At 34.7% G+C, this 13,058-nt stretch overlaps 1 protein-coding gene across 1 annotated transcript in view; it reads left to right on the top strand.

Moving 5' to 3' along the window:
• SLC30A9 (solute carrier family 30 member 9) overlaps positions 1-13,058 on the top strand; it is an 84,831-nt gene that overhangs the window by 19,421 nt on the left and 52,352 nt on the right. The window contains exons 2-3 of the mRNA XM_047857279.1: positions 661-828; positions 12,858-12,920. Coding sequence (XP_047713235.1) covers positions 661-828; positions 12,858-12,920 — 231 coding nt within the window. The remainder of the gene's footprint in view (positions 1-660; positions 829-12,857; positions 12,921-13,058) is intronic.

The raw sequence follows: 13,058 nt of genomic DNA, 5'->3' as shown, positions 1-13,058 counted from the left end.
GCAGCAGCTGAAGTGCTTTGTAATTAGTCTTCTATTCTTCCCTCAATTAGAATTCCTGTATACTGAGGAATCTTACCAAATGTTGATCTAATTATCTGATTAAAAAAAAAAAATCAGTGACACTCTGAATGACTGATTAGTGTAATTCACTTATTGATTGTGAAGTGAAAGAGGAATAAATCTCTAGCTAGCAAAAGGAGGACACAGGGTAATTTTGAATAGGAAGCCATCTTGACCTCCCCCCACCCCCTCCCCCTTAGAGTTCTCTATTCTGAAAAGTATGTTATGCCAACATTTTTTAGCATGCAACCAGCATATAAAATAAAAGTATTCCAGAGACCTTTCAGAACAGGTGAATAATCAATAATCAGAATGTCTTATCTAATTTTATATATTTTAAAAGTTTCCATATGAATAAATTTACAAATTAGAGAAAATAGGAATATTACTGTTATTTTTTCTTTACAAAATGTGGTCCCCATACACCTAGGGGTCAATGAAACACCTCTGTGGAGAGGGTGGGTTGGCATTGTGCATTTGGATATTTAGCAGAATGAAAGTTTTATTGTTATTCTGTAAAATTACCCTTCTAATCTTAGTAAGTATTTTTTATTGGGTATAAAATCCTTGTGAGTTTGAAATTAATTTTTTTTCTTGTAGAATGGCAGAATTTAGTGACATTGGGAAGTTTTTCAAACGTGGTTCCCTGTAGTCACCCATTCATTTGTACACTGAATCAAGTGAAGTTGTACTCTACAAATGTTCAGAAAGAAGGACAGGGATCACAAAGTCTCAGAGTGGAAAAAGTACCATCATTTGATGAAACAGGTATGTATAAATCTTTTAAAATCATTTTTTTTCAGGACGCCTGAGTGGCTCAATCGGTTAAGCATCTGACTTCAGCTCAGGTCATGATCTTGTGGTCCGTGAGTTCGAGCCCACGTCGGGCTCTGTGCTGACAGCTCAGAGCCGGGAGCCTGCTTCAGATTCTGTGTCTGTCTGTGTGTCTGTCTGTCTCTCTCTCTCTCTCTCTGCCCCTCCCCCACTCATGCTCTTTCTCTGTCTCTCTGAAATGAATAAATGTTAAAAAAAAAAAAATCATTTTATCTAGACCAAAATAGCTTGAATAAGATTATTTGTCCCTTGCATGTTCCATAGAACTTTTGTACAAAACTTTCTGAATTAGTGTTTACTTTGTGGAAAGCTATTAGACTGCTGATTTACTTTCATTTAGTTTTTCTGTTTCTTTTTGATTCAGTTTTGGTAAGTTCTATTTTTTTCTGGGAGCTTATCGAATTAAACTAAATTTTTAATTTATTGGATCAAGTTCAATATACTCTGTATATTCTGAGCAGCATTTATAGTTATATCCCTTTTTTTCATTCCTAATGGTGTCTGTCATTTTCTTGATTATTCTTGCCAGAACTGTGTCCGTTTTATTATGTTCCCAAGTAATAATTTTTTTCTTTGAATCCTTATATTATATGTTTATTTCCTATTTTATTAATTTTTACTTTTACCTAAATTAAATCTTCTTGCTTTCTTTGTATTTATTCTGTCATTCATTTTTAAATTATCTTGTAGTGGGGTGCCTGGGTGGCTCAGTTGGGTGAATGTCCAACTTCATCTCAGGTCATGATCTCACTGTTCATGGGTTCGAGCCTGTATCTGGCTCGCTGCTGTCAGTGCAGAGCCCGCATCGGATCCTCTATCCGCCCCGGCTGTGCCCCTCCCCCACTTGTACTCTCTTTCTCTCAAAAATAAATAAACATTAAAAAAAGATTTTAAATTTAAAAAAATAAAAATAAATTATCAGGTAGCTATTTTGCTTATTAATCCTGAACTTTCCTTCTTTTCTAAAGTAGGCATTTAAGCCATGATGGCTCTGATGGTAGATTTGACAGTTTTTTCTTTAATAGTTCTCCCTAAAATTTTGCTTTATATATTTCAAGGCTATGTTACTAGATACATAGACATTTAGCATGTAACACTAATGAATTACATTCATTATTTTTATGTAACAACTTTTTTTTTTTAGTGACATCTCCACCAGATTTTATTAGTATTTGCTCAGGATAAATTTTCCCATCCTTTGACTATAACCTTTTTTTGTCCTGATTTGATCATCTTTGTCTTTTAATTGGAAATTTAGTCTGTTTACATTTACTGTTATTACTGATATGTTTGGATATATTTCTGCCAATGTATCATGAGCTTCCTTGTGTTTTTTATCTTCTATTTCTTTTTCGCCTTTTACATTTTTTCTTTTTTTCTCATTGCATTGTCCCCTCTCTCCCAGACACACACACATACATGTACTCATTTGGGAGTTATATACTATGTACTTCAGCATCTAAAGGTAATTGAAAAGTTTACATTTTTTCTGAAAAATATGAAGAACTTAGAATGCTTTAATTCTGGTCACTTTCTCCCAACTTACACGCTATTTATTGGCTGTATTTTGTGTTTGTTCTGCTCTTTCCCTTCTATACAATATACATTGTTATTTGTTTAAATTTTTCTAGAATCTTTGTTAACTACCTTTTCTTATTTCTCTGATCTTTCTGTCTGATGTGGATCCTATAGAAGTTTCTTGAGGTGAGGATCTATCTATGGTAAAGGCACATTTAAGATGTTATTACAGTGCCTTTTGGCTTCCACTGTTGTTGAGAAGTCACATATCATGCTTTTGTTCTCATGTCTTTTGTATTGTATTGCTTTTTAAATTTGATTACCTTGGTTTTGAAAGTCTTTACTTTGGTGTAAACTGCAGTTTTACTGTGTATATTTCTGCGTACTAGGTATGTATTACTATGTGTTTATTTTGCTTGAGATTTGTTGGGCTTCCAGGATCTGAGAATTGATTTTACTCTATAGTTTTGTCACTCTCCCTTCAAGTATTACCTTTTCTCAATTCTCTCTCTCTCTCTCTTTTTTTTAAAGTTTATTTACTTATTTATTTTTAAGTAATCTCTTTACCCAACGTGGGACTCCCAACTGTCAACCCTGAGATCACGAGTCACATGCTCCACCAACTGAGCCAGCCAGCCACCTCGCTTTCAGTTCTGTTTTACTCCTTTTGGAACTCTAACTAGAATTATGTTAGGTTTTCGTTCTTTATTTTCCATGCCTCTAAGCCTCTTTGTCATATTGTATTTCTTTATTTTTCTGGCCTGAATTCTGAATTATTTTCATAAGTCTACTTTGTTTACTAATTCCCTTTTTTGTTGCCTCTCATCTGCTGGTTGATATGTATGTTGGGTTTTTAATTTCACTGATTATATTTTTCATTTCTAGAAATTGTTTATTTTTCATCTTGCTTGTTTGGTCTCTTGTTCCTTATGTTTTCATAAGTCCATACTTCTCTTTTATTCTCTTTTAGTACCGTATTAAACATGTCTTATATTCTGTGACTGAAAATTCTTCTGTCTGAAATTTTTGGTTCTAACTATATTATCTTTTTTCCTCTGTTCATGAACTTATTCATGATGCCATATCTGTTTTTTAACTGAGAGTTGTTCATTTTCCATGCAGTTTTATATTTTGGAACTCTGAAATCTTTCTGGATTGAAGATGCATTCCTGCATAGAGTTTGCTTCTGCCTCTGTTAGCGGCTGGGACTCTAGCTTGGGACCAAATTAAATTAAATTCTTTGCCCTAGATTATTTAGACCACTTTGGTAGTATGAATTTAGACTGCAAACTTGAGTGAGAGCTGACTTATCCTTAGGATTTTCAGGGTTTTTTTTTTTTCATCCTCACTATTTAACAGCAAAGTAAAGGCTGACATGCTTTCTTGCTGTTCCCTTCTGTGTGTATTTTTTTTTTTTTTCAGTTCAGAGTTATGCGTTGTGTTGCTTTTTTTCTGGGTGTCTCCTGTTAGACTTCTCATCTTAAACAGAATGCAGTTCTTATTCTCTGGTCTCTTACTTCCCTAGCAGATATGGAAGTAGAAGCTCAAGGACTATAAGCTTTAACAGAAATCTCAGGGGAAAAGTTGGCTTTGGTGTTCTCACTTATTCTGTAGAGGTCCTGCTTTCCTTTTGTTTTTGCCCTCTTCAGATAATTTTTTTGTGAGCTTAGTAATGTGTTTGAAAACAGTTTGTTCAGGATACCTAGTTTGCTGTGCAGCATAAAAATGAAGTCCTTTATTTGTCCATTAATTTATTCAAGAAGTATTTATTGAACACTTTTTATATGGCAGCAGATGAGAATGACTGAGTTTATTACTAAAACAGAAAATTGCTGAAACAAAGTTAAGTAAACAAATGTAATACTGTAGAGTAAGTACCATGATAGAGGAAATAGTGTATACTGCAGGAGCACTTGGGAGGGGTACCTAACTGAGTGTTGAGAGGTTGAGAAAGTTTTCCATGAGGGGAAATGTTATCTAATTAGGGACCTAAAAGAAAGTTAGGTATTGGTGTACTGAATGGTAGAGAAAGAAGATAAACCTACAACTACCTTAGTGTGATTAGTTAGTAGAGGACCTAATGGTGGGGTTGGTAGTTTTGAGAGCACAAGGGATGAATATCAGGAGATCAAGGTTTTGTTGAGGAGTTTGTACTTGGTTTTGTAGGTAGTGGGAATCTGTTAGAGCATTTTAAGTAGAGGAAGTACTTGATCAGATTTAAAATTTTAGAAAGATAATTAGCTGAAGACTGGAAAACCTATTGCAAAAGAAGGTGACTGAGATCAGTAATACAAATGAAGGTCCAGATTAGGTTAATGGCAATGCTTTTTTTTAAAGGAGTAGATGAACTCGAGATTTAGGAGCTAAATAATTAAGATTGGGTGGTTGAATTTGGGGAAGAGAGGAGAGGGTCAAGTAAAGCACAGTGCCTAGTTTTGGATTAGGTGATTGTGTAGATGATTTCACTGACTTCTAAAATTGGGAATACCAAAGCTAGAGTATATTTTCATGAGAAGGTGGTGATTTAGTTTTGGACATCTGAATTGTAGGTGCCTCTATGACATCTTAACAGATGGACTAATGGGCAGTTGGGTATATACTGTTTTTCTTTTCTTTTTCAGAATTATGCTAGCCTTTAAAAAAAAAATGTGTATTTACTTTGAGAGAGAGCACACAAGCTTGCACAAGTGGGCGAGGGGCAGGGAGAGATAATCCCAAGCAGTCTCTGCACTGTCAGCATGGAGCCCAACTCAGGGCTTAACCTCACCCAACCGTGAGATCATGACCTGAGCTGAAATCAAGAGTTGTACACTTACCCAACTGAGCTGCTCATGCACCTCGGGTGTACTACTTTTCTGTTGTGAGACATCATCATCTCTTGACTGGATTACTGCAGCAGTCTTCCTGGACTCTGTGCTTCCATTCTCTTTCTTGCTCATTATATTTCAGCCCAACCAGTCTCCTTTTGGCTCTTAGAAAATACAAACCTTGTTCTTGATTAGGGCCTTTGCTCTAGTTGCTTTCTCTTTCCAAGGTGCCCTTCTACACATGGCTAACCCCTTCTGGTCATTTACATCTTAGTTGAAATGTCAACTCTCCACAAAGTCACTCTTTAATCACTTCATCTAAAGTAGCCATGTTAACCTAATTTTAACTCTGTGTGGGCAGCACTTAATACTGATTGATATTTCCAATATTTATTTCTCCCACTTGTTTCCAGGTCCCATGATAGCAGGACTCAGTGCCTAGAGCAGTGGTTTGCACATAGTAGTTGTTTAGTAAATATTTGTAAATGAATGAATGCCAAGTTCCTACTTGGGGAGAGACTTAGGAGTAGTTATTAGCTCTACCTAAGAGGTTACTGAAGTCATGACTATGTTTGAGACAGTACAGGAAGGGAGTTTAACTATCTTTTCTTTAGTTGGGTGTCTTTCACATGGGAATATTTTATAGATTCCTTGAGAAACCTGTACTTATGTTGCAGTGCCTGTTTTTCATGCTTTTCCCTAAGCCCCATCCTCCTTTTGGGCTTACTATGCAGTTTGAGCCAATTTCTTCTTTTTCTTGTGATGATGGAGAACTGCAGGGAGAAATATTGAGAGTTTGATATTAGAAGATGAAGGGATGGAGATTATGATGAGTCCCTGAGTTCCAGAATATTTATTGCAACGTAGAAATGGAAGAAGAATGATGCCTGCATGGCTCACTCGGTTAAGTGGCCTACTCTTGATGTTGGCTCAGGTCCTGATCTTGGCGGTTGTGAGATCGAATCCCGTGTAGGGCTCCACACTCAGCACAGAGCCTGCTTGGGATTCTCACTCTCTCCCTCTCTATCTCTGCCCCTCTCCTCGCGTGTGTGCACGTGCGTTCTTTCTCTCTTTCAAAATAAATAAACATTAAAAAAAGAAAAGAAATGGGAGAAGAAATAAATGATGAAATAATATAAAAGTAAAATATGTTATAATACTCTTCTGAGGTGAACATAGACTCAGGCAAAGATATTTAATGTTTCTGCTCTACAAAAGGTTTGAAACTGAAATCCACGACAAGGTTTCCTTTTTCGTCTGCTGACAAATAAAAATACAAGTTTATTTTCTTATATTAGAAATACATTTGTTTATTGATAGTTTTATTTTGGGCTCAATTTTTCAGAATTTGCTTAGGCCAAATTAGACGTTGTTAGCCATCAGATAGACAGCAAGTAATTGCTTGATTGAAAGATAATTTGTATATTTAAGGATTTAAGATTGACTTTTGAATAATTCAAATCACGTGGTAAAGTCAGGAACAGCTCATTAAGAGGCAGAGACTTGCTAAGGAATCCTTAAGTTTTTAAGGAGCATTCAGATGTTTTAAATTTTAGTAAAATTAGTTTTAATTTTGCTAATGGCAGCAGATGTGTGGCAAACAGCCAGGGGTTGAGCTTTAAACAAGTGTCTAGAGATGTTCATGGATAGAATGTCTAGTTATTTATTGAAATCATAAAGATTCTACTCCAGTGATACAGTACAAGCTTATTAAGGTGTTGGTGTGCAAAGTAAGTATTCATACATGTCTTTGAGCCATTTACTAGCATTTCTTGCTTATGATTCTTAGCACTATATGATTAGTAACTATAGACAGTTTGTAGGGAGAAAAATATCCAGAAATATCAGCCTTAGAGCAATTCATCTTAGTGATTTGGTTGAACAACTTTGATCATTGTGGAAAAGAGGGTTGTCTCTGAAACTTTTGACAGTAAAAGATTTTAGTTGTTCAGATGCTAGGTGAATATTGAAAGCTTTTCTTTCACTTTTGTTTGCCCTACTCTCTGTTCCCCAAAACAAAATTTTAAGAAATTGATAAATAGATTTTATTGGTAAAGATGCTTCAGAATTTGCTTGCTGTATAGTTTAGACAAAAATAAAATCATGTTATTTAACTGTCCAATGTCAAATGTTACAACCTATAGTTATTAATTATACAGGAGTTTTTTTTTTTTTTTAAGTTTAAGTAATCTTTACACCCAATGTGGGGCTTGAATTCACAGCCCCAAGATCAGATGTTACATGCTCTACAGACTGAGCCAGCCAGGCGCCCCTAAATAAGAGGGTTTTTAAGCCTACCTTTAATTTACCAATATGTTTAATAACCTACTTAGGATTTGATGAATAGTTAAAACTAAAGCCTTTTGGATTTTCTGTACATGTTTAGTTATCAAACCATAATATACCATGTTAAGTCATTTGCCCAGTGGCTTTCACTGAAAACAAAAACAAAAAAACCCCTAAGAATATACTAAAAATTATGTGTAAGATGTTTGCCTTTATTTCAGAGAGGGTTCTGCCTTTGTGAGTACCTAGTCTGTTGGCATTTAATCTGTCCTGAAAAGCCTTGAACAACGTAAATTAGTAGCTAGGCAGAAATTCCGACCAAGATGGCATTGTGAATAGATGCTTTGAAGTATCTGTTTTACTTCTCCTTGGAGTGATAGATAAAACATGGAAAAAGAAAACTGAAGAAACAACGGCCCTCAAAAAAGATATGCTATGTCCAAGGAGTGGACTTACTCTGGGTGTGTAAGCAAGCACTGGCAACCAGGAGTTTGGTTTGGTTGTGGTAAGGGATCTGTAGGTGCTACATGCATAGCCTGGTGTTGGAGTCAGACTCACTGTTTGAGCTCACCCACCCACTCTCCTACAGTAGGCAGAACTAGGCTCTTCCATTTGTTATGTGAGGCTATACCTTGTAGGAGGCTGTAGGGTAGGGAGGCAAGAAGAACAGAAACTAGAACCTACTGTTTGCTGACTTAGAGACTGGATTGAGTGGTAGGAATTTCAAACTGGCAGTAGGAGATCTGGTTCAGGACAGATGGATCAGATTGAGTTTGAGCACTAGAACATGAGGAGAGTGAAGGGATATATCCTACTTATAATAAGATTGTAAATTCTGAAATTTAAAAGTACATGAATGATCATATTGCAATATATAAATTTCAGATCACATTGTACACCTTAAACTTTAGGAAACGTTATGTCTCTTACATCAATGAAGAATAAAAATACATGAAAAATCCTAATTGTAAGAAAGCCAACAAAATCAAATGTGTATTAACTCTAGACGATATTAAAATAATGGCCTGAATTGCTTTAAAAGAAGTTTAATATCTTCAAAAGAATAAATGAAGTATTCACATATTTTGAAATACAAACTGTCAGAATAAAACCAGAACAAATAAATCTGGAAAAGAGCCAACTAGAAATCTTAGAAATGAAAGTTAGTTACTAAAATAAAAATTTAATAGATTAAATAGTCCTCATCAAGTAGAGGATTAGTAAATTGAAATTCACCCTCAATGCACATAGGAAAGCAAAAGGATTTTCAAGAAAAGTGAGTAGGCATTTAAGAGGCATGAAGCTGTAGCCTACATTTAATAGGCCATTTCAGAGCGAAGACAGAAATGGTGAAATATGCAAAGAGATGATAAGAATCTTTCAGATTTTGATGAAACAAGAGTCTTCAGATCAAAAGTACCCTTTGAATACTAAGCAGGATAAGTAAAAAGAAATCCACAGGTTTAAAAACAAAAACAAGAAATAGCCCAACTTAAAAGCAGCCAAAGAGAAAAGTGAAAATGCTGTATCAGCCCAGTTGTTGCTGTTTTGAGGTGGACTTTTTATCTTTCACAGTATGCAGAAGACACAGGGGTGAGTGATTCGTAGTAATAGCTGTGCAAGGGGAAAAGGAAAGGTGAATGAACATTACTCTAGAATTTCACACTGGTCTAAGTAAACAGTCTAGAGTGCAAGCAAAATAAAAATACTTCACGTATAGAAAGATGAATGTCATTTACCATTAACCCACCCACATTAAAGAAGGAAACTTAATTAAATTATATATTTGTATAAGATACTTGTATAAGAGTAGACTCAGAGGGAAAAAAGCATTGGGATATAGGCGAGACTGTGAAGAGCAAGAAATGGATAAAACATGTTGGGAAAATTAAGTATTGATAATACAAACAATAACCTTTTGAAATACTAAATGCTAAAATTTAATTTAATTTAATTTTTTTATTTTGTTTTATTATTTTCTAAGTTTATTAATTTTGAGAGAGAGAATATCCCCAGAAGGGGATTCCCCTTAAATGCTAAAGTCGTAGTCAAGAGTAGTAAGATTGTGGTGGCTTAGTCTGTTGAACCCAGGCTCTTGATTTCTGGCTAAGGTTATGACCGCAGGATTTCCTGAATTTGAGTCCTGTGTCTGGCTCTGCACTGACAGTGTGGAGCCTCCTCGGGATTCTCTCCCTCTCTGACCCTCCCCTGCACTCACTCACACTCTCTCTCTCTCTCTCTCTCTCTCTCTCTCAAAATAAATCGATACACTTAAAAAAATGCATAATAAGATCAAAGAAGTTTTCAGTAATTAAAGGTTTCTTTCCTGTTTAGAGGAAAGTTGAGATGCTGAATAACTTTGCAGATGATTAGAAAGATTCACAGAAAAGTATGTATGTTAAATTTTTAAGTGGAATCATTTAAACAGAAATGTAATCTTACAAATTTCAAACCATCTTAAGGGATGGGGCGGGAAGAAAATACAGAAAACTCTATCAGTCTAACAGATGGCAAGAAAGGCAAAACAAAAATAAGAGCAAAGCAAAAGGATGGTAAAATGAAAACAGACAGTAAGGGGGCAGAAGTCCAGATGTACCACTACTCAGGTAGTGAGCCAGATTTCATGGTGCTGCATATCATTTCAGTAACTGACATTCTATAAATATGTGGAAACAGTTTCTATTTTTTTAATACGTTTAGAGAGACATGTTTAGAGAGACGTTTAGATAGCCTCTGCTATCAGCTGCTCAAGTTCTTTGCTCTTGAGACTATCCTCTTGATGTATTAAACCAACAGTTTCTTCCTCATCATTCTCATCCCTATATAAAACAGAGTCAGTCTTTCCTTGATTCCATTCTCCTTTCTAGCTCCTGCTGAAAGTCCAGATACTGCTTTTACTGTTTCATTTCCCATTCTCACTTCAAGCTGTTGCTTCTGTCCCCATTCTTCCTGCTGAAACTGCTATTGTCAACAGGCTACCAGTAAGCTCCATGTTGCTAATCCAGTTTTTTACATCTGTCCTTCTCCTCCCTGCCATGAAAAATACACAAATACCTACTCATACATCGAATATTGTTTTACACGTAGAGATAATATAGGAAGTTGGTTAAGAGCATAGACTAATCAAAATGATGTGTGTTTCAATCCTGACTGTGCCTTCATGTTTAAAATACCAGCTGTGTGGTTTTGGGGGAAGTTGCAAACTTCTCTGTGCCTCAGTTTCCTCATCTTTACGATGAAGATAATAATAGTACTTACCTCAGCAGTTTTGTTAAGATCAAATGAAATAATGCACATAAAACACATAGTACAGTATGTGGCACATATTAAATGCTTAGTAAATGTTAGCTCTGTCATTAGTAAATATTTTATTATTGAGTGAGGATATAAATTTATAAGGGGCATTTTTTTAAGGGTGAGATTTTTTTCTCTCTCTCTCTGCCCCTCCCCTGCTCATGCGCTCTCTCTCTCAAAAATAAATAAACTTAAAAAAATTAAGTTCTGTCAGTTTAAAAAAAAGGAATAGAATTAGACATTTATATGTATATATCTTTAATTGTTTAGCTGTTTTTACACTTTACTGTGTGATAACTTATTGTGTGTATGCTTGTGATTTACTGTTTTCATTAGATTTTGCTAAGATTTATCTTAACAGTATATGTGTCTAGCTTATAAATTATATGTATCTAGTTCATTAATTTTCATGGAGATAATTAGAGCACATACTTTTGATGGTTGTGTGAATTAAATGATACATGTAAAGTACTTAAAATAGTGCTTGGCACATAGTAAAGGCTCAAAGAAAGATAGCCACTATTATGTTTATTATTGTTCACTACTGTATGAAATGTGGTATGAATAGAACATGGTATGTTTAGCTATTCCAATTCTTATGGGCATTTTGGGTTCTTTCCAATTTGAAGCAACAGAACACAGTGCTGCTCTGAACATTCATATACCTTTTTCCTTGTACCCTTGTGCAAGTTTCTATTAGGGCAAATATATTGGCCTAGAAGAATTTGCTAGGTCATAAGTTATGCTTATGTTCAGCTATATCGGGTAATGCCAACTTGTTTAGCCAGGTAATTGTGCCATTTATATTTCCACCAGCAGTGTATGAGTTCTCGTTGCTCCATAGCCCTTGCCAACACTAGATGTTGATACGTTTTTTTCATTTTTCCTGATCTGATTGTTGTAAAATGGATTCTTGTGGTTTCTTTTGGGTTCTGTCCATAATGAGGCAGCCATCTCTTTGTATGTTTATTGGTCCCTTGTATTTCCTTTCCTTCTTGTTCTTGTCTTCTCTGTTTTTCTAATGATCTGTCTTTTTCTTGTTAATTTGGAGAAATTTCTAAATATTGGTACTTATCCTTTGTTGATGCTATTTGTTAGAAATATCTTCTCCCAGTTTGAGGCTTTCTTTTCTTTCCTTTTCTTTCCTTTTCTTTCCTTTTCTTTCCTTTCCTTTTCTTTCCTTTTCTTTTCTTTCCTTTTCTTTTCTTTTCTTTTCTTTTCTTTTCTTTTCTTTTCTTTTCTTTCTGGGTTTTATTTTTAAGTAATCTCCAAACCCAACATGGGACTCAAACTCAACCCCAAGATCAAGAGTCAAATGCTTTCCTGACTGAGCCAACCAGGCACCCATCTTTTGTTTTGTTTTGTTTGGTTTTAAATGGGATCTTTTGATGGACAGAGGTTTTGAATTTTAGTTTAGTAGAATATGTCCATTTTTTCTTGTTTAAAAAATCTGTCTCTACCATAAAAATATTCTCTGTTGTTGTCTGTTAGGCATGTAAATGCCTTCACACTTAAGTTCTTAATTTACCTGGAATTGGCTGTTTATGGGATGAAGTATATTTAATTTTTAATTTTTAGTGAATTTTGGGGGGTGTTGTACATTCTTCCCAGTACCACTCAATAGTCATCCTTTCCTCATTAATATCTCTAGAATAATTTTGAGTGGAAGAATTTATAGTGTGTGTCCTTGTTTTGTACCTTATAAAGAGATGCACCTAATTTTTTGTCATTGAATATGTTTGTTATAGGTTTGTTTTTTTTCTAAGGAAATTCCTTTTTGTCCTAATTTTTAAAAAAGGTTTGAAACTTGCGTTGGTGTTGAATTTTAGTAAATGCTTTTTCTTTAGCTCTTGAAATGATTCTGTAGCTTTTTTTCTTCAGTCAGTTAATGAGGGGAATTAATAGTTTTTCTAATGTTCAACTATTCTTGTATTCCTAGGATATTGGCCTATCATATATTATATTTTTTATACATTGCCAGATTGTTAGCTAACATTAAGTTTTTAATTTTGTTTGGAAGCAACTACTTAATGTAACTTTTTAAAATTAACTTTCTAGCAGAAAATATAGGTGCTGAACTCAAAGCTCCACTCATTAAGCAAGAACCTCTCCAAGTAAGAGGTAAATATATTTTATTCTTTTTTTATATTGTAATGGTGTTTTGAATTAAATATATGAAATTAGTTTATATAGAGCTCTTTATAATTACATTATTCTGAGTGTACAGTCCTTTTTTTTCTTTAAACATACTGACCATAA

Source organism: Prionailurus viverrinus, chromosome B1 (genome assembly GCF_022837055.1).
Source record: "Prionailurus viverrinus isolate Anna chromosome B1, UM_Priviv_1.0, whole genome shotgun sequence".
Classification (NCBI taxonomy): Eukaryota; Metazoa; Chordata; class Mammalia; order Carnivora; family Felidae; genus Prionailurus; species Prionailurus viverrinus.
This window is presented reverse-complemented; position numbering and strand designations above follow the sequence as displayed.